The sequence below is a fragment of the Schistocerca americana genome, chromosome X, assembly GCF_021461395.2.
Source record: "Schistocerca americana isolate TAMUIC-IGC-003095 chromosome X, iqSchAmer2.1, whole genome shotgun sequence".
Classification (NCBI taxonomy): Eukaryota; Metazoa; Arthropoda; class Insecta; order Orthoptera; family Acrididae; genus Schistocerca; species Schistocerca americana.
In genome coordinates, this window is record NC_060130.1 from 801,965,165 (window position 1) to 801,988,172 (window position 23,008).

Consider the following 23,008-nt stretch of genomic DNA (forward strand, 5'->3'; position numbering starts at 1 on the left):
AGCTTTACGCATGTCATCCTCTGTTTCAATGCCATCATCATCCCGTAGTGTCTGGATATGCTGTTTCGAGCCACTTACTGATTTATCGTAAGACCAGAACTTTCTAGGATTTTCTGTCAAGTCGGTACATAGAATTTTACTTTCGAATTCACTGAACGCTTCACGCATAGCCCTCCTTACGCTAGCTTTGACATCGTTTAGCTTCTGTTTGTCTGAGAGGTTTTGGCTGCATTTACACTTGGAGTGAAGATCTCTTTGCTTTCGCAGTAGTTCCCTAACTTTGTTGTTGAACCACGGTGGGTTTTTCCCGTCCCTCACAGTTTTACTTGGCACGTACCTGTCTAAAACGCATTTTACGATTGCCTTGAACTTTTTCCATAAACACTCAACATTGTCAGTGTCGGTACAGAAATTTTCGTTTTGATCTGTTAGGTAGTCTGAAATCTGCCTTCTATTACTCTTGCTAAACAGATAAACCTTCCTCCCTTTTTTCATATTCCTATTAACTTCGATATTCAGGGATGCTGCAACGGCCTTATGATCACTGATTCCCTGTTCTGCACTTACAGAGTCGAAAAGTTCGGGTCCGTTTGTTATCAATAGGTACAAGATGTTATCTCCACGAGTCGGTTCTCTGTTTAATTGCTCGAGGTAATTTTCGGATAGTGCACTCAGTATAATGTCACTCGATGCTCTGTCCCTACCACCACTCGATGCTCTGTCCCTACCACCCGTCCTAAACATCTGAGTGTCCCAGTCTATATCTGGTAAATTGAAATCTCCACCTAAGACTATAACATGCTGAGAAAATTTATGTGAAATGTATTCCAAATTTTCTCTCAGTTGTTCTGCCACTAATGCTGCTGAGGTCGGTAAAAGGAGCCAATAATTAACCTAGCTCGGTTGTGGAGTGTAACCTCCACCCATAATAATTCACAGGAACTATCCACTTCTACTTCACTACAGGATAAACTACTACTAACAGCGACAAACACGCCACCACCGGTTGCATGCAATCTATCCTTTCTAAACACCGTCTGTGCCTTTGTAAAAATTTCGGCAGAATTTATCTCTGGCTTCAGCCAGCTTACTGTACCTATAGCGATTTCAGCTTCGGTGCTTTCTATCAGCGCTTGAAGTTCCGGTACTTTACCAATGCAGCTTCGACAGTTTACAATTACAATACCGATTGCTGCTTGGCCCCCGCATGTCCTGACTTTGCCCCGCACCCTTTGAGGCTGTTGCCCTTTCTGTACTTGCCCGAGGCCATCTAACCTAAAAAACCGCCCAGTCCACGCCACACAACCCCTGCTACCCGTGTAGCCGCTTGTTGCGTGTAGTGGACTCCTGACCTATCCAGCGGAACCCGAAACCCCCACCACCCTAAGGCGCAAGTCGAGGTATCTGCAGCCCACACGGTCGCAGAACCATCTCAGCCTCTGATTCAGACCCTCCACTCGGCTCCGTACCAAAGGTCCGCATTCAGTTCTGTCGACGATGCTGCAGATGGTGAGTTCTGCTTTCATCCCGCTAGCGAGACTAGCAGTCTTCACCAAATCAGATAGCCGCCGGAAGCCACAGAGGATTTCCTCCGATCCATAGCAGAGACACATCATTGGTGCCGACATGAGCGACCACCTGCAGATGGGTGCACCCTGTACCCTTCATGGCATCCGTAAGGACCCTTTCCACATCTGGAATGACTCCCCCCGGTATGCACACAGAGTGCACATTGGTTTTCTTCCCCTCTCTTGCTGCCATATCCCTAAGGGGCCCCATTACGCGCCTGACGTTGGAGCTCCCAACTACCAGTAAGCCCACCCTCTGCGACTGCCTGGATCTTGCAGACTGAGGGGCAACCTCTGGAACAGGACAAGCAGCCATGTCCGGCCAAAGATCAGTATCAGCCTGAGACAGAGCCTGAAACCAGTTCGTCAGACAAACTGGAGAGGCCTTCCATTCAGCCCTCCGGAATGTCTTTCGCCCCCTGCCACACCTCAAGACGACCTCCCACTCTACCACAGGTGAGGGATCAGTCTCAATGTGGGCAGTATCCCGGGCAGCCACAGTCCTAGTCCGATCAGGGGGCCGGCCGAAGTGGCCGTGCGGTTAAAGGCGCTGCAGTCTGGAACCGCAAGACCGCTACGGTCGCAGGTTCGAATCCTGCCTCGGGCATGGATGTTTGTGATGTCCTTACGTTAGTTAGGTTTAACTAGTTCTAAGTTCTAGGGGACTAATGACCTCAGCAGTTGAGTCCCATAGTGCTCAGAGCCATTTGAACCGATCAGGGGATGCGTGGGACGAGCTGGCCGTCCCCGACAAACCCCCATCCGGACCCCCACAGTGATGCCCATTGGCAACAGCCTAAAGCTGTGTGACCGAAGCCAACATTGCCTGAAGCTGGGAGTGAAGGGATGCCAACTCAGACCGCATCCTAACACAGCAGTTGCAGTCCCTATCCATGCTAAAACCTGTTGCGCAAAGAACGTCTGAACTAATCTACAGAGAGCACAAACAATTCGACACAAAATTTAAACGGTTATTAAAATACAAGATTGCCTAGTAAATGCAGTAATGCTGCTACTTGCGCACTGCTGACACACTGCTCGGCGGCGGAAGGAGACTACGCGATTTTACACTATTCAGGTACTAAGAGGCGATGCTACAACTCTCAAATACTATAATACGCCCGAAATTTATGAATTAAACAATGCAAATACCAAAAACACGCAAAGAAATTAAGAATTAAACTATGTAACAAATAAATGAGATAAGAGTATACGACTTGCTGCTGGCAGCTGCTCATCCAACGGCGGCAAGGAGCACACTGGCTGTGACCAACCGACACTGGCCGTTCAAAACAAAAACAGAAAACAGACGACTACGCGAATTTACACTATTCAGGTACTAAAACGAGATGCTACAGCTCTCAAATACTATAATACGCCCGAAATTATGAATTAAACAATGCAAGTACCAAAAAACACGCAAAGAAATTAAGAATTAAACTATGTAACAAATAAGTAAGCTAGGAGTATACGACTTGCTGCTGGCAGCTGCTTATCCAACAGCGCTACAGTCTGGAACCGCGCGACCGCTATGGTCGCAGGTTTGAATCCTGCCCCGGGCATGGATGTGTGTGATGTCCATAGGTTAGTTAGGTTTAAGTACTTCTAAGTTCTAGGGGACTGATGACCTCAGCAGTTAAGTCCCATAGTGCTCAGAGCCATTTTTTTTTCGGCTATGGCTCTGGCAAATCGTACTGCACCTGCAGCAGCAATTTCAGTAGCAGCTGGCACCACAGTGACACAACGAACTGTTGCAAATCGGTTACTTCAAGGACAGCTCCAAGCCAGGCGCCCTGTAGCGTGCATTCCGCTTACGCCAAACCACCGCCGTCTGCGACTTCAGTGGTGTCACGCGAGAGCTCACCGAATGGCAGGGTGGACGTCTGTTGTATTTTCTGATGGAAGCTGGTTCTGGCTCTGTGTTCTCCCGCGCTTTGGTTAGAAGGAGGCCACTTGAGGTCCTGCAACCAAACTGTCTGCGTGCTAGACACATTGGTCCTACACCTGGAGTTACGGTCGGGTAATGTGATTGCGTATGATAGCAGGAGCACTCTCGTGGTTTCATATCAGCGCACACTCTCATTCTGGAAACAACCCCCAGGCTGTGGCTAAGCCATGTCTCCGCAATATCCTTTCTTTCAGGAGTGCTAGTTCTGCAAGGTTCGCAGGAGAGCTTCTGTGAAGTTTGGAAGGTAGGAGACGAGGTACTGGGGCGTGAGTCGTGCTTGGGTAGCTCAGTTGGTAGATCACTTGCCCGCGAAAGGCAAGGGTCCCGAGTTCGAGTCTCGGTCCGGCACACAGTTTTAATCTGCCAGGAAGTTTCACTCTCGTGGTTATCCCACGCACCCTGACAGTCCAATTTGTACATCAGTCTGGTAATTCGACCTGATGTGCTGCCATTCATGAACAGCATTCCAGAGGGTGTTTTCCAACAGTATAACGGTCGCCCATGCACCGCTTTTGTAACCCAGCCTTCGCATTTCACATTTGCAACGGCTTACTTCGCGCTTACATTAACCTGTGATCTTACAATGATAAACATTTAAATATGTTACCTAGACAAATGTATTCCCGAAATTTCATTACTTTACGTTAATTATTTTTTGGAGTTACGATTTTTTCCCGTCAGAGTATTTAGGAAAGCTTAAATGAATATCCTGCATAGGCCTTACTACGCCCCACCCAGTGGTTCGGTTGGAGTTGTTTTGGGGAAGGAGACCAGACAGCGAGGTCATCGGTCTCATCGGATTAGGTAAGGACGGGGAAGGAAGTCGGCCGTGCCCTTTCAAAGGAACCATCCCGGCATTTGCCTGGAGCGATTTAGGGAAATCACGGAAAACCGAAATCAGGATGGCCGGACGCGGGATTGAACCGTCATCCTCCCGAATGCGAGTCCAGTGTGCTAGCCACTGCACCACCGCGCTCGCTTCACCCAGTGGTGTTGGGCGCCAGCAGACAGGAGAGCTACCTGCTGTCGGGGGTGATCTCGGCGTGCGTGACGATGGCCCCGAGCGGGCTGTCGGCGAGCCTGGCGAGCAGGCGGCCTAGCTGCAGGTCCCAGACGCCCACGCAGCCGCGCGTCACCGTCACCGCCAACCCCGCCTCCTGGCACACTCGCACGCAGTCCACCTGCACCTCGTGCCGGTCGATCACGTGCACCTGCTCGAAGATGTTGTTGATGTTCCACACCTTCACCGTGCGGTCGATCGACGACGTTATCACCTAAAACACATCAGTACACGAACCACTAGATGTCACGTGAGGCGGACTCGTGAACAGAAGAGGAGGCGGGAAGTACTCTTTCTTCAGTAGAGAAGCACTAACAGCAGAATTAGTCTGTCAGAAGAACTCAATGACTACGAACGTGTACTAGTCATTGGATGTCACGTGAGCAACAAAACAATCAGAGACGTTTCAGTCTTTCTAATGCCACTCACGTACACTGCTGGTGATGTGATTAGGAAGTGGAAACACGAAGTAAGAACCGCAGAGCCGGCCGGTGTGGCCGTGCGGTTTAGACGCTTCAGTCTGGAACCGCGTGATCGCTACGGTCGCAGGTTCGAATCCTGCCTCGGGCATGGATGTGTGTGATGTCCTTAGGTTAGATAGGTTTAATTAGTTCTAAGTTCTAGGCGTCTGATGACCTCAGAAGTTAAGTCGCATAGTGCTCAGAACCATTTGAACCATTTGAACCATTTTGAACAACCGCAGCTAAATCAAGAACAGGCAGACCTTATGTCGCTTCAAGAATTGCAGAGGGTGGCTGCAAAAAATTGCACGAAGTCATAGGAAGAAATCACCGGTGAGTTCCAAAAGTGCTAACAGCAATCCAGCTAGCAAAATGACAGTGCGTAAAGAGTTGAAAATAACGGGATACAACTGTCGAGCAGCTCCTTAATAGTCACAAATTTCGGTAGTCAATGCTGAGTGACATGCGAGCTGACGTAAAGGGCGACGCCAGTGGTCAGAGGATGACTGGAAACGAGTTACCAAATATGCAGCAACCAGTCGCAAAATCATGTTTCATTTATTCGCTTTTGGTTCAAATGGTTCAAATGACCCGGAGCACTATGGGACTTAACTTCTGAGTTCATCAGTCCCCTAGAACTTAGAACTACTTAAACCTAACTAACATAAGGACATCACACACATCCATGCCCGAGGCAGGATTCGAACCTGCGACCGTAGCGGTCGATCGGTTCCAGACTGTAGCACCTAGAACCGCACACGGCCACACCGACCGGCTATTCGCTTTTTCAAATCGATTCAACTGATTAACAGCCATCATCAGTGCTTTCAACCAATATGTGCCCTGAGTAGTAACACTGTTTTAAGCAACTTTATGTTTGACCTCTGCTTAAGACAGTATTACTACTTAGGGCACATATTGGTTGAAAGCACCGATGATGGCTGTTAATCAGTTGAAATCGATTTGCAAAAGTGAATAAATAAAACATGATTTTGCGACTGGTTGCTGCATATTTGGTAATTTTATGGTTTACGGTTGCTGCACGACTTGGGAACCACATGGAGCCCACCATTCATTGGAAACGAGTTGTTCAGTGTTACCGATTTCGACTGTTTCTCAACACCACTGACACTAATACCCGCGTCACTCGTTTTTACAGTAAGGTGAGAATTCACCTGTGGCAATACTCCCGTATTTTCGTTTGTAGAGGAACGTTTGGGAGTTCAGAACTTTGCTTTTGCTTTGATGTACTCAGTTTCAGTTCCTTGGTCATCCATTAACTCTGGACACTATCTTTGACGCCACTGACTGCCTTTACATATAACCAGAATTTCTCTGCGTTTTGTGAGAGGTCTTGCGATTGGATTTTGCTATGGTAGTTACTACAAGCTTCACGCACAGCCCTAGTGACAGTCAAACGTACTTAATTTTACATTTCTCTGTCTATAGCCCTATTCTGCGTTTTAAATCTATTGTATGGTAGTCGCTGCTTCTTTAGATGTTATTTTACCAATGTTGTATATCATGGAGGTCTCTCCCATCACGAGTTACTCTAGTAGGTACATATGAAGGCCTTATTTCAATAGTGGTACAAGTCCATTACCTCCACTTTTCTGTCTATAATGCTTCTGTTAATGATCCAAAGAAACAGAAAGAAAGGTTCATATCTAGCAAGAAGCCATATGCTTGAATATTTGTGGTGTCTCAACTGCAGATTTTTCAGCGCTCATTTAACTTTAGGACTCTGTATCTCAAAATGAACAAAAATGGACTTGTACCACTATTTAAATAAGCACTTCATATGTATCCAGTGCTTGGTGAATTATTCATTAAACTCAAGTCATAGTTCCTCTATGTGATCCTATCCAACTAGATGTTTCAAATTCCTCATGGAAATATTACACTACTGGATGTTTATCTACTTTGCTGAATCTATAGATCTATCTAATAGTTTCTGTTGTCCTCTGAACTTCGGCATTCTTGTTTCTGCAACTGCCTCATGGACGCTCATACTAGTTTCATCGTGGACACCCTCAAAGAGATCAGATTCATTTGTTGCTATCGGATCCAATATTTTTATCTTGAGTGGGCTTCTGAACTACTTCTTCTAAGTAGTTTTCAGAGAAGGCAATTGGTATTATTTCACAGTTTTGCTTGTTACGCTCAGCACTTACAAACCTGCAAGCTTAATTATGCCAACCGATTACTGGACGATAAAAGTCTTCTCCAATAATGACAATATCATTACGGAACTTACATACTAGCGAAGTGGTGGTTTCTGTTAAGTTTTCAGTTATATCTGGAAGTGGATCTGGTAATCGATAAAATGATTCAATTATAAGTTTATGCCTGCCCTTGATACTGAGCCTTGCCCAACTAATCTCGCAAGCAGCTTCAATTTCTGTCTCGTTGGATTTGAGTTTCTTGCTTGTGACTGTCGCAAGCTAACCACTACGTTCTCTCTACATACACATACTGCTTTATGAAGCTCATTCGAGTTGAACGACGTTCATTCTGTGCTCTTCACTCCACTTCTATCGTTTTATCCCAGATTACATAATAATTTCTGACGTTATCGGGGGTTTTATACATGTATATAATGGTTCGTCTTCTGAGCTTTACGTGGACGTCAATATATATAATCTTGGCAAGAATCAAACTATTGCATTATGTGCACGGCATATATCAACATTATTTCAATCCTCACTCTTACATGACTGGTTTCCTTGAGACCTGTAGCAAAACTTTTACTTGCTTAAAGACAAAATATGAAAATGAAATCTGTAGGACCTTAATTGACAAAATTTATCTTCGGTACTACACCGAGATCCGTTACCGATTTTGTAAAATCTTTTTCTTTTCAGTAGGATTAAAACAAAAAAATAAGTCTCCCTTTTTTGGTAGTTACTGAATAAAGAAGCTATACTGCAGCCACGTAACTGGAAGCATAACAACGTAGATCAAATCCTTGAATTAGAATGACTTCTATAAACAATATACACTCCTGGAAATGGAAAAAAGAACACATTGACACCGGTGTGTCAGACCCACCATACTTGCTCCGGACACTGCGAGAGGGCTGTACAAGCAATGATCACACGCACGGCACAGCGGACACACCAGGAACCGCGGTGTTGGCCGTCGAATGGCGCTAGCTGCGCAGCATTTGTGCACCGCCGCCGTCAGTGTCAGCCAGTTTGCCGTGGCATACGGAGCTCCATCGCAGTCTTTAACACTGGTAGCATGCCGCGACAGCGTGGACGTGAACCGTATGTGCAGTTGACGGACTTTGAGCGAGGGCGTATAGTGGGCATGCGGGAGGCCGGGTGGACGTACCGCCGAATTGCTCAACACGTGGGGCGTGAGGTCTCCACAGTACATCGATGTTGTCGCCAGTGGTCGGCGGAAGGTGCACGTGCCCGTCGACCTGGGACCGGACCGCAGCGACGCACGGATGCACGCCAAGACCGTGGGATCCTACGCAGTGCCGTAGGGGACCACACCGCCACTTCCCAGCAAATTAGGGACACTGTTGCTCCTGGGGTATCGGCGAGGACCATTCGCAACCGTCTCCATGAAGCTGGGCTACGGTCCCGCACACCGTTAGGCCGTCTTCCGCTCACGCCCCAACATCGTGCAGCCCGCCTCCAGTGGTGTCGCGACAGGCGTGAATCGAGGGACGAATGGAGACGTGTCGTCTTCAGCGATGAGAGTCGCTTCTGCCTTGGTGCCAATGATGGCCGTATGCGTGTTTGGCGCCGTACAGGTGAGCGCCACAATCAGGACTGCATACGACCGAGGCACACAGGGCCAACACCCGGCATCCTGGTGTGGGGAGCGATCTCCTACACTGGCCGTACACCACTGGTGATCGTCGAGGGGACACTGAATAGTGCACGGCACATCCAAACCGTCATCGAACCCATCGTTCTACCATTCCTAGACCGGCAAGGGAACTTGCTGTTCCAACAGGACAATGCACGTCCGCATGTATCCCGTGCCACCCAACGTGCTCTAGAAGGTGTAAGTCAACTACCCTGGCCAGCAAGATCTCCGGATCTGTCCCCCATTGAGCATGTTTGGGACTGGATGAAGCGTCGTCTCACGCGGTCTGCACGTCCAGCACGAACGCTGGTCCAACTGAGGCGCCAGGTGGAAATGGCATGGCAAGCCGTTCCACAGGACTACATCCAGCATCTCTACGATCGTCTCCATGGGAGAATAGCAGCCTGCATTGCTGCGAAAGGTGGATATACACTGTACTAGTGCCGACATTGTGTATGCTCTGTTGCCTGTGTCTATGTGCCTGTGGTTCTGTCAGTGTGATCATGTGATGTATCTGTCCCCAGGAATGTGTCAATAAAGTTTCCCCTTCCTGGGACAATGAATTCACGGTGTTCTTATTTCAATTTCCAGGAGTGTATTTCTGTTAAATCCAACCTAGTCGTCAATTTTATGTGTCTGTGTTCGTTGTCGAATATGGGGAGTCTGGGAATCCCACGCACTCGGTTCGCTAGACAAACAATTCAAACAAATTGTATTAATGAGTTTTATTACAAAATGAAAAGAGACAATACTTAACTTCGCGACTACACAGAAGTGTCGCAAACAGAGGGCGACATACGAAATAGTCAAGTTACTTCAGTACAGACAACCCTAAGTCGCTGCTATGCAAGTCACTAATCTTGAAGCTATAACTGGGCCGTGACCAGTCGGGCACGGCGCTTACGTCTTCTTCGCATAGGCGCCGCTGTTGTCGCGTTGTCGTCCTGGAGAGTGGTCGATCAGCGTGCGATTGGCTGACGTCTTCTCATAGTCATCGCTTCCCTATCGTTCCCGACTGGAGTCCCGGCGCTTGGCTTTACACCGTAACAATTTACATAATAACTTTCTCTCATACCCTGGCAATCTTAAAATTGACTAGTCGTTAAAAGATTCCACTGGATAAATTTTGGTTAACATTACTGCTTAAATTCCCGTCACATTTAAGAGCGTCTCAACTGTAGACATCGTTATCGCGTATTGCAATAGTGATTCAGTACTGCTTAAGTTTCACAGTTGTTTCTACTTAGTTACTAACTTGTTAGACAATAAAATTTTCTTTTTAATTACTTCCTGAAAAGTTTCTTGGCCATATACTGATTAAAAAGTTCAGTCCACTGTGCATTTTATTATGTCAATTTTAAATAGAGACTAGAGAAAATAAGTACCAAAAATTAGCTTATTATCGATCAGCTGTGTCATTCGGTGATGAAATGAAGTGTTGCAAAGGGTTTAATTGCACTAAAACATGATTTGTAATAAAAAAAGATGTTTCAGAAGAAACTGTTATGAAGATACAGCCTTATCCGTCGATTTTAACACTTTAGTTTCGTACATCTTGCACACTAGAAATGGTAAAGAACATTTCTTCGAACTGTTGCTCATTTACCGTTACAATGGAATTTAATTCAATTGGCTTTGACATCTAAATGGTTCAAATGGCTCTGAGCACTATGGGACTTAACATCTGAGGTCATTAGTCCCTTAGAACTTAGAACTTAGAACTACTTAAACCTAACTAACCTAAGTACATCACACACATCCACGCCCAAGGCAGGATTCGAACCTGTGACCATAGCAGTCGCGCGGTTCCGGACTGAAGCGCCTAGAACCGCTCGGCCACCGCGGCCGGCTTTTGAAATCTACCTACGACTTAATTCGTTACAAAGATTACTAGCAATAATTTCATTAAGAAATATTTCTGAAATGCGTTTACAATTTGTAAATATTCAGCTTAAAACATTGGTACGTTTATTGTTGTACTTCAGTAGCAACTTTGTTTCCTCATACTAAAAAATCAATTCAACAGTAAAACTCTTGATATCTTTGGTGCAAGGCAACGAATTACCAAAATAAGCAGTTATACAAAAAATTCAAATCTATACAGCATTTTTTTTCTACCTCAAAGATGTATATGATATAAGTATGGAGAACTGTAAACCTTTGTAGTACGTGACTTGTAGTCTGTTAGTTGCTACTAATGTTATAATTCTAATTCAAAAGTGTAGCTTCTAAAAGCCCATGTACTTTTCCAACTACGTTTCGTTTGCTTTAAATTGAAACACCTTCAGGGGTACAATATGCTGTTTCTGAATTAGACGTATGCATACAAGAGCGTAGAATTTACCAAACATATTTTGCTTACTTTATTACGATAAATTTTTGTGTCGCAGCACACTGCTGCTGCATTAGTTATGTATTTGTATTTTGCAGCTGAAACCACTCTTCCTGCTACACGTAAGTTACTATACGACTTACAGCGTATACTATATTATAGATTTACTTTCATGTGGTATGGGCAACATGGTCTTCCCATCATTCAGTGCCACTTTTTCGTCTGTTCCAAAGTGAATTTCCCTACAGAAAAGGTTGTATGTGTGTCTGTGCAACCTGCATTATGCCGTTGGCAGGACGGGACTTAGTCGTCTCCCCGTACCCCTCTCCACTCATAACCATCCCACTCTTCCCCACCCCCGGCAAGTGCTTGCTGAGAGGACAAATACACCGACGGCGCAGCCTGATGAATATTGCGGATGACGATGCCACTCGAAACACGGGTTGTCATTAGTCGCTGCATAGGCAGTATAAAGACTTCCACTGCCATATTGCAAACAGACCTTTTTAAACAGCAATTCAAATTGCTTTCATTTGAAACACTTTGCTGACACTTTTTGAAAATGAGACACCATATCTAAGTTAGCGAACTGAAACATGAGTAATGAAGCATTTCTTTTCCATTCAGTAACATGAATAATCTTTTTGTCACTACAGATACAAGTGTTTTAATGTATCCTTGATTTTCAATTTGAATAAAGCCCCGCTATTTGCGTCAAGTTCATGAAGACTGTACAGTCTAATTAAGAAGCATCTAAAACTTTCTATGATAGAATCATTACAGTTCACATTCTTCCATCTATAATACTGCTGCATAATAAAGATAGGCCACTTACGGAATTCCAGTTTCCGATAGTGAGTGGTTCCAGGGAGATTATCCTCCCAAAATGAGCATCCAGTACTTTCAGCAACGCGCATGTCTCCAGATTCCAAACATACAGATTCTTCCTGAAACCAAAGAAACATTAGCGAGCGTATACAGCTAAATTAATCATACTAAAGGGTTATACATACGATATAAAACTTGGCCACTGCTGCTCCAAGAGTCTGGTTTGAATTACATTTAAAAATTATCAACAAGTTTTTAAATACGTGCCTGCTGCAATAAAAAGGTCAAAAACTTTTAGAGTCCAAGGACAGTACAATGTTACTATTATGATAATGCGCTCCAGATTACTAAAAAGCTAAAGTTAGAATCTATTAACGATAGTTACCATGAAGCCTAGCTAGAAGCTAGTAACCCACGTTTGACAAACAAGCTACAACTTAACAGTTACAGGGAATGAACTATTCGACGACAAAACCACAGCAGCAACAGGAGAAGTGTTGAACACAAATTATAATCTGAGATGAAACTTTCTATATAATGACAGAAATGAGTCATTGGAACTGTATGGTTATATTATGCATGAAATACTTTTTTTAAATGAAAAACTCTGAATGAAGCTTATATGGTGCTGAGCAGCATTTGATGCACCAAAGAAAATGTATCAATGAAGATTTATTCTAATTTCTACCAAAACAATGCATATAGTGAAAATACATTCCCAGGGTCAGCATTCCCTTTTCTTCAAAATTCCACTGTTCCTCTAGAGATACACAGATCAGCCAGAGTATTATGACCACCGACCTACTACTGCTATAAACCTGTTCAGGCGATAGCAGCGTTACCTGACGAGGAATGACTGCTGGTCAGACACACGCACGGTGCAACTACACTCCTGGAAATGGAAAAAAGAACACATTGACACCGGTGTGTCAGACCCACCATACTTGCTCCGGACACTGCGAGAGGGCTGTACAAGCAATGATCACACGCACAGCACAGCGGACACACCAGGAACCGCGGTGTTGGCCGTCGAATGGCGCTAGCTGCGCAGCATTTGTGCACCGCCGCCGTCAGTGTCAGCCAGTTTGCCGTGGCATACGGAGCTCCATCGCAGTCTTTAACACTGGTAGCATGCCGCGACAGCGTGGACGTGAACCGTATGTGCAGTTGACGGACTTTGAGCGAGGGCGTATAGTGGGCATGCGGGAGGCCGGGTGGACGTACCGCCGAATTGCTCAACACGTGGGGCGTGAGGTCTCCACAGTACATCGATGTTGTCGCCAGTGGTCGGCGGAAGGTGCACGTGCCCGTCGACCTGGGACCGGACCGCAGCGACGCACGGATGCACGCCAAGACCGTAGGATCCTACGCAGTGCCGTAGGGGACCGCACCGCCACTTCCCAGCAAATTAGGGACACTGTTGCTCCTGGGGTATCGGCGAGGACCATTCGCAACCGTCTCCATGAAGCTGGGCTACGGTCCCGCACACCGTTAGGCCGTCTTCCGCTCACGCCCCAACATCGTGCAGCCCGCCTCCAGTGGTGTCGCGACAGGCGTGAATGGAGGGACGAATGGAGACGTGTCGTCTTCAGCGATGAGGGTCGCTTCTGCCTTGGTGCCAATGATGGTCGTATGCGTGTTTGGCGCCGTGCAGGTGAGCGCCACAATCAGGACTGCATACGACCGAGGCACACAGGGCCAACACCCGGCATCATGGTGTGGGGAGCGATCTCCTACACTGGCCGTACACCACTGGTGATCGTCGAGGGGACACTGAATAGTGCACGGTACATCCAAACCGTCATCGAACCCATCGTTCTACCATTCCTAGACCGGCAAGGGAACTTGATGTTCCAACAGGACAATGCACGTCCGCATGTACCCCGTGCCACCCAACGTGCTCTAGAAGGTGTAAGTCAACTACCCTGGCCAGCAAGATCTCCGGATCTGTCCCCCATTGAGCATGTTTGGGACTGGATGAAGCGTCGTCTCACGCGGTCTGCACGTCCAGCACGAACGCTGGTCCAACTGAGGCGCCAGGTGGAAATGGCATGGCAAGCCGTTCCACAGGACTACATCCAGCATCTCTACGATCGTCTCCATGGGAGAATAGCAGCCTGCATTGCTGCGAAAGGTGGATATACACTGTACTAGTGCCGACATTGTGCATGCTCTGTTGCCTGTGTCTATGTGCCTGTGGTTCTGTCAGTGTGATCATGTGATGTATCTGACCCCAGGAATGTGTCAATAAAGTTTCCCCTTCCTGGGACAATGAATTCACGGTGTTCTTATTTCAATTTCCAGGAGTGTAGTATCAATGAGCGTGCTGTCCCTGTGTCCAATGCGGAAGGCGCATGATATATCTAAGTTTCACCGAGGAGAGATTGTGATGGTCCAGAGACGCGGCATGAGAATTTCGAAAACTGCACGACTTGTCGGGTGTTCGAGGAGTGCTGTGGTGGGTGTCTTCAACACGTGGCGAAACCACGATGAAATTCCGTCCAGACATCGTGGGGTTGGGTGGCCACCCCTCATTGCAGAAGTCGGAGATCGTAGGCTCGGCAGACTTGTAAAATAGTACAAGCGGCGAACTGTGGCGGAACTAGCATAAGACTTTAATGCTGGGCACAGCACAAGTGTGTCTGAACAAACAGTGCACCGAACACTCCTAACGATGGGCATCCACAGTCGACGACCCACGCAAGTGCCGATGTTAACACCACGATATCGGTAACTACAACTGAAATGGGCACGTGATCATCATCACTGGTCATTGCCGCAGTGCAGAGCGTTGCACGGTCTGATGAATCCCGATACCTTCTTCATCATGCCAGTGGGAGGGAGCAAATCCGTCGTCTTCCAGTGGAACAGTTCCTTGACACCTGTACTGTGGGACGGACACAAGATGGCGGCGGCTCTATTATACTCTGGGGAACATTCATGTGGGGATCCATGGGTCCAGTGGAGTTCGTACAAGGCACAATGATGGCGAAGGAGTATCGTACACTGGTTGCAGGCCACGTACACCCATTCATTTTTCAACAATATAATGCAATAATGCGTTATGTCACAAGGCCAGGGGTGTGATGGAGTGGTTCAAGGAACAAAGTGGCGAGGTCCAGTTGATGTGCTGACCCCCCGTCTCGCCAGATCTGAACCCGATCGAACACATCTGGGACGTGATTGAATGTGGCGTCAGAGCCCATGGTCCCCTCCCCAGAATTTACGGGAATTAGGTGACTTTGTGTCCAGATGTGGTGCCAACTCCCTCCAGCGACCTACCAAGGCTTCATTGCTTCCCTGCCATGATGTTTCACCGCTGTTATCCGTGCCAAAGGTGGACGTACTAGCTACTAGGTAGGTGGTCATAATGTCCCGTTAATCAGTGTATAACAGTAGTCGAGATGTGGCCACACCGTCAAACTATTGGCTACGTTAAAACAGAGGAGTTTTTCAAGAATAAGTGACAGCCAGTAGATAGCTAACAAAATGAAATGTGTCCGTAGACGATGCTGAAGTGCAGTCACACCATGTCAAAATATAAAAGATGACCAAGGAAGTATTTTATACTAGCATAGCTTAATGCACCATCGATGTTTTGGATCTAAGGGATTTTAAGAGAACTAGAAGACCTTGACTATAAGCAGTCAGACAGGTAAGCTGTAAAATGAGATGTCCCGGCTGACAAGCGAAAAAAATTTCCTAGGTGCAGTTATACTATTTACGGAAAGATATCGACACGTTTATAGTTATTTGCATTGAAAACGTTAGAGTTAATAATAATAATGGCGTGTGACGAGGGCCTCCCGTCGGGTAGACCGTTCGCCTGGTACAAGCCTTTCGATCTGACGCCACTTCGGCGACTTGCGCGTCGATGGGGATGAAATGATGATGATTGGGACAACACAAACACCCAGTCCCTGAGCGGAGAAAATCTCCGACCCAGCCAGGAATCGAACCCGGGCGCTTAGGATTGCCAGTCCGTCGCGTTGACCACTTTTTTTTTTTTTTTTTTTTTCGTTGTGTTTGGTCGTTGCGCACGTCACATGACATCCGCTCAGGTTCGTTTGTTGATCCTTCCACTCAGTTTTTTTTTTTATTACAGAGGCCAAACAGCTCTCTGACCGAACACGCTGAGCTACCGTGCTGGCTACCACTCAGCTACCGGGGGCGGACGTTAGAGTTAAAGGAAGTGTCAGCACTTCTAAACTCTCACATATGGAACTCTCAACAATATTATCATTCATCTTAGGATCTCCTGAAGGCTGTTACCACTGATGTGTCAATAAATGAAAGTTATAAGAAATCACACTAGCCGTGATAAATCTTCAGTGTGTCGATCCATGAAATATCATACTGCCATAACACGCAAGTTATAACGCAAAAATAACGAAATATGACGAAATCAAGCATTGAGTGACACGTCATTTTGACGTCTTTTCCGAGCAAGCCGAGAATGTCACGAATGTGGCCCTATTCCCTCCCCTCCCCCCCTCCCCCCCCTCCCCCCCCCCCCCCCCCCCCCCGCGCCGCCACCTCAACCACCAACCTCGAAAGAGCTATGCTATATGCTGATACTCCTGCCTCCTAGTGGTGCGCTCAGTAACTACGCCACGGCACCAATTAATTATGAATCGAAGCTTGGGAAGATTTCTTTCTCCGTTATGACTAGCCCTGTGCTGCGTCAGATGAGCTTATATGGCCTACAGCTGCTCTGTACGAAGCTGACCTGACGCCTGCGACGGCGAAGTCCCTGGCAGCGGAGACCATGCAGGAGTTGGAGTGCAGGATGCGGGTGGAGATGTTGCGCACGCCGTGCGGCAGCGCCAGCACTGCCGGCGCGGGCTCGCTGGCGCGCACGTCCCACACCACGAAGCCGTTGCTCGTCGTGCCCAGCAGTGTCTCCTCTGCCTTGTCCAGCTTCAGCTGCAGCAGCGCCTCCACCTCGTCATTCGGTGTCCTACCCAGGCTCCTCTGCAAGCGAAAAACGCCTCGATGTCAATTACCACTCTCTTCCTGTTCCTCTATCATACCATACCACTGCTTCTGCAGTGAGAGCTACCACTTCAGACACAAGTGACAAAGCTTCTACATCCATACTCTGCAATCTACGGTGAAGCGCACTACAGTGAGTACTTCCCATTGTACTGAGTATTAGTTTTTCTTGCCGTTCTATTCACACCTGGATTGTGGAAAGAATGACTGCTTAAACCCTTTGTTGTGAGCACTTCAACTGGTCTAATCTTGACAACGTAGTTCTTACTGGAGAGATGAGAGATACATGGAGGAAGAGGGGGGGGGGGGGGGGGGGGACGTGAGAGGGGATGTGTAATATATTCCCAGATTAGTCACTTAATTCTGGCTCTTAATCTTAGTGTGTCCCATTCGCCTTCACCAACCCAAATAACTTTTTGTCCTGAAGCAATAAAAAATGTACGAGGGTCTCTCCAACAGAAATGCACACTATTTTTGTAAAAATACAGTTTTCATTCTCCATATGTGAAAGTTTTACAGTGTGTAGATACATCCTTCCCGCTTGTTTTCAAACTTAGTTCAACCTGTTCCCGTGAGTGGCGCCGTCACAGCATGACTTCAAGATGGCTGCTACACTTGACGTTCATCAGAAGCAACGTGCTGTCATAGAATTCCTGTGCTGTGAAAACGAGACAGTGGGAAACATCCACAAGAGGTTGAAAAAGGTGTATGGATATGCTGTTGTCGATCGCAGTACAGTTAATCGGTGGGCAAGCAGGTTACGTGATGAAAGCGGGCACGGCAATATTGAGGATTGTCCTCGCAGTGGCAGGCCTCGTACTGCACACACTCCAGACAATGTGCAGAGAGTTAACGAATTGGTGACTGCTGACAGACGCATCACGGTGAACGAATTGTCACGCTACGTTGGGATAGGGGAAGGAAGTGTTTGCAGAATACTGAAAGTGTTGGCGTTAAAAAAGGTTTGTGCCAGGTGGGTTCCCAGGATGTTGGCAGTGGCTCACAAAGAAACAAGAAAAACGGTATGCAGCGAACTTTTGGAACAGTACGACAATGGTGGAGATGAATTTCTTGGAAGAACTGTGACAGGTGATGAAACATGGCTCCATCATTTTTCACCAGAGAAGAAGAGGCAATCAATGGAGTGGCATCATGCAAATTCACCCAAGAAAAAAAAAATTCAAAACCACACCTTCTGCTGGAAAATTTATGGCTACGGTGTTTTTCGATTCTGAAGGACTCTTGCTTGTGGAAATCATACCAAGTTGAACCACCATAAATTCTGATGCATATGTGATGACACTGAAGAAACTTCAAGCTCGATTGAGTCGTGTTCGACCACATTGGCAAAAGCAGGATGTTTTGCTGTTGCACGACAATGCACGGCCACATGTCAGTCAAAAAACCATGGAAGCGATCCCAAAACTCGGATGGACAACACTGAAACACCCGCCTTACAGTCCTGACCTGGCTCCATGTGACTATCATCTCTTTGGGGAACTGAAAGACTCTCTTCGTGGAACAAAGTTTGAAGACGATGACTCCCTTGTGCACGTTGCCAAACAGTGGGTCCAACAGGTTGGTCCAGAATTTTACCGTGCGGGTATACAGGCGCTGGGTCCAAGATGGCGTAAGGAAGTTGAAAGGGATGGAAATTATGTGGAGAACTGAAAACATTGTTCCTAAAGGATGTATCTACACACTGCAAAACTTTCAAACATGTAGAATAAAAGATGGATTAAAAAAATAGTGTAAATTTCTTTTGGAGTGACCCTCGTATCAAGAAAATGGTGTTTAGCTACCACAGGAACATTAACCACAGGTACCTGAGTTAACATAGCTCGTTCACTTGCTTAAGTTTACAGTAAACAAACGGAAACACGAGGAAAAGTTGAAGATTTGTGCGAATACAATGTACATCAACGAAGAGAAGATAGAAATACTATACTATGATAACGTTTTTGAACTGTTCTTGAGGAGAAGAGATAGATTACTGAATAAAAAATATATAGATTGCTATTTAAAAAAGTCGCGAATAGGAAGGTTGAGAGAAGAGTTGGAGAAGATCAGTGGACGAAAAATAAAATGGTTCAAATGGCTCTGAGCACTATGGGACTTAACATCTTAGGTCATCAGTCCCCTAGAACTTAGAACTACTTAAACCTAACTAACCTAAGGACATCACACACATCCATGCCCAAGGCACGATTCGAACCTGTGACTGTAGCAGTCCCGCGGTTCCGGACTGCAGCACCTTGAACCGCAAGACCACCGCGGCCGGCCATCAGTGGACATTGCAGACAGCCAAGACTAGGAAGCTAAACTGGATATGACTTAATTTGAGATAAGATTGCCTTTCAGTAGAAGCAACTGAAAGTTTTCTTGTAGGATAGAGGTGGAAGGGCAGAAGAAGATACCAGACGTTGCAGACCACAAAGAGGGTATCAAGGAATGAAGTCCGCAGCTCGTGGTCTAGTGGCTAGCATTGCTGTTTATAGATCACAGGGTCCCAGGTTCGATTCCTGGCTGGGTTGGGGATTTTCTCTGCCCAGGGATTGGGTGTTTGTGTTATCCTCATCATTTCATCATCATGATCTGTGAAAATGGCTTAATTGGACTGTGTAAAAAATTGGACTGTGTAAAAACTGGGACTTTGTACAGCCGCTGATGACTGTGCAGTTGAGCACCCCACAAACCAAACATCATCATCGTCATTAAGGAATGAAGAGAAAATCAGAAGACAGAGAAGCATGGAGAGCTATGAAGGCTAAACCTGCTGCAAGGCAGAAAACCAAATGTTTATTTGACTTTACAATGGTGAAGCCATAGTCACAGTACATAAAATTTTTCTTCTCTTCTGTGACAGAATGGGTTACCACTCAAATGGAGCAATGTTATGTTAGCAAGTTAGTATTGTGTCAGTCCAACATGAGAGTACACCATGTCTGAAGGTCCTTTTTTTCGGAATATAGTAAAATGATGTGCTGCTTTCCATGTGGAAACTTGCTGTGCTTCATACACTTAAGGCTTTTGAATTTATATCAGCCATACGATCATTATGTCACAGCACGACACATTACAAGAATCTCTGGCAATTTTTACCCTGGTGTAGTTTTTATCTATTCTACATTAGGACATGGAATGAACGGCTGGGAAAGCATGGGCATAACTTGTAGTGAGTTGGTTGTGCCACCACTTCCTCGGTCGCCTGGACTCATTATTTTTCATAATTGTTGTCAGATGTTTGGTCACAGTTCTCATTATATATTCTCCAACTGATGCTTTACATTTGAAAATGACAACGGCGTTCATTCAAACTGGTAATGTAACTCCTTTTTTTAAAGAAAAGTTTTATGTACTATGACGATTGCTTCACCATTGTAGTGTCAAATAAACATTTACCTTATATTATAGTCACGCTCCTTTACGACAATTATGTCAGAATATAGAAAGATAACCAAATGATGATGATGATTTAAAAAAGGCCTATTGCTGTTCATACCTTTATAATGAACAAAGTTACAAGATAGGCAGTCATGCCTGTTAACATCTCTATGGTAGCTAAACGTTTTCTTCATACATTTTTTCATTTTTGATTCTGGACAAATAGTTATCTGAGGTCGTCAGAATAAGTGGGCACCTTGTATTTGGCGTCTATCTTCAAGTGTCTTCCAGCTCAGGTTTTTCAGCATTTCTGTGGCACCCTCTTGGGAGTCCAACTTGTTACCATTCTTGCTGCCCTTTGTCTACATTCAGTATCTCCTGTTACTCCTATTTCATATAGGTCCCAATCATTAGAGCAGTGTTCTAGGATTGGTCACATGAGTGTTTTGTGGGCAATCTCATTTTAAGACTGGTTGCATTTTCCCAATATCCAACCAACAAACTGATGTCTACCACATGATGTACTTATGACTGAGCTTACGTGATCATCCCATTTCATATCTCCACAAACTATTATACAGTATACTACATTGTTGTGTGTTGATAAGTGAATAATTTTACATTTCTAAACATTAGAAATTATCAGTCTTTTGAATACTTTCAACTCTTATCAAGATCTGACTGAATATTTGCGCAGATTTTTTTTTTTTTTTTTTTTTTTTTTCCCAGACAGAACTTCAATATAGGTAACAGCACCTGCATAATGTCTGAAGTCACTATCAATATTGTCACCTAGGTCATTAATGTACAACATGAACAGCAAGGGTCCCAACATACTTCACTAGGGCATACCTGAAGTTACTTCTACATCTGTCAACGACTCTACATCCAAGGTAACATGCTAGGTCCTCCCTACCATGAAATCCTCAATTCACTCACAAAATTTTCTTTACACTGAGGTGATAAAAGTCATGGGATATCTCCTAATACCATATCAGATCTCCTTTTGTCTGGTGTAGTGCGGCACCTCAAAATGTCGTGGACTCGACAAGTTGTTGGAAGTCCCCTGCAGAAATAATTGAGCCGTGCTGCCTCTATAGCCATTCATAGTTGTACAAGGGTTGCTAGCGCAGGATGTTGTGTACAAACTGACCTCTCAATTATGTCCCATAAATTTTTGTTGGGCAATCTGGATGGCCAAATCGTTCACTCAAACTGTCCAGAATGTTCTTCAAACCAGTTGCGAGCAATTGTAACATAGTGACATGACACTGTTGTTTGTGAACATAAAGTACATGAATGTCTGCAAATGGTCTCCAACTAGTTGAACATAACCATTTGCTGTCAAAGATAAGTTCGGAGGACACAATTCATTCCATGTAAACACAACACACACCATTATGGAGTCATCACCAACTTGCACAGTGCCCTGTTGACAACTTGGATCCACAGCTTCATGAAGTTTGTACCACACATGAACACTACCATGAGCTCTTACCAACCGAAATTGGGTCTCACAGGCCATGGTTTTCCAGTTGACTAGGGTCCAACTGATATGATCATGAGACCAGGAGAGAAGCTGCAGGCAATGTTGTCTTGTTAGCAAAGACACTTGTGTCGGTCGTCTGCTCTCAAAGCCCATTAACATTACATTTCGCCACACTGTTCTAATGGATATGTTTGTCATATTATCCCAGATTGATTTCTGCAGTTATTTCAGGCAGTGTTGCTCATTTGTTAACACTGACAACTTTATGCAATCACCGCTGCTCTCGATTGTTAAGTGAAGGCTGTTGGTCACTAAGTTACGCAGGGTGAGAGGTAAGGTCTGAAATCTGGTATTCTCAGCACACTCTTAACACTGCGGACCTTAGAATATTGAATTCCCTAACTATTTCAGAAATGGAATGCCCCATGTATCTAGCTCCAACTACCATTGCATGTTCAAAGTATGTTAATTCCCATCATGTGGCGACAATCACGTCAGGAACCTTTTCACACGAATCACTTGAATACAGCTCCGCCAATGTACTGCCCTTTTATACCTTGTCTATGTGATACTACCACCATTTGTGTATGTACTTTTAGCTATTGCTTGACTTTTGTCACCTCAGTGTATACCCCATATGATTGTACTTTTGATAATAAGCTTTGGCATGGTGCTGAGCCAAGTGCTTTTGGACATCAATAAATACTACATCCATCTGATTACCTTGATCTGTAGCTTTCCAGATGTCATGGAAGAAAACAATGAGTTAGGTTTTGCATGACCAACATTTTCAGAATAAGAGTTTGCACAATGCAAACATTTTCTGTGCAGTACTAAGATTTCGCACAAATGCCCAAGTTTTAAAATCGAAGTCTAATTAATTTCATTCAGGAATTATACAGCAATGGAGAAGGGGAGATCCATGTTCATTATAATTAGAAGACTGAATTCATGTGTATTAAGGAGTAATGAGGTTGACAAAGTGCAAGTAGCTCAAGTCACAGAAGCCATCAACTGAAGACATGAAATGCTGATATGAAGGAAGATACGAATTAATTCAAAATTTAGATCTGGTGAAAGAATGGATTGAAATTGTTCACTAACAGAAAGAAAAAAAA

The 23,008-nt window shown here is 45.4% G+C and overlaps 1 protein-coding gene across 1 annotated transcript in view; it reads right to left on the minus strand.

The window, feature by feature from the left end:
* Positions 1-23,008, minus strand: part of LOC124556328 (NACHT and WD repeat domain-containing protein 2) — a 314,048-nt gene that overhangs the window by 53,476 nt on the left and 237,564 nt on the right. The window contains exons 21-23 of the mRNA XM_047130299.1: positions 16,752-16,996; positions 12,030-12,141; positions 4,537-4,790 (exon numbers count right to left, since the gene is read on the minus strand). Coding sequence (XP_046986255.1) covers positions 4,537-4,790; positions 12,030-12,141; positions 16,752-16,996 — 611 coding nt within the window. The remainder of the gene's footprint in view (positions 1-4,536; positions 4,791-12,029; positions 12,142-16,751; positions 16,997-23,008) is intronic.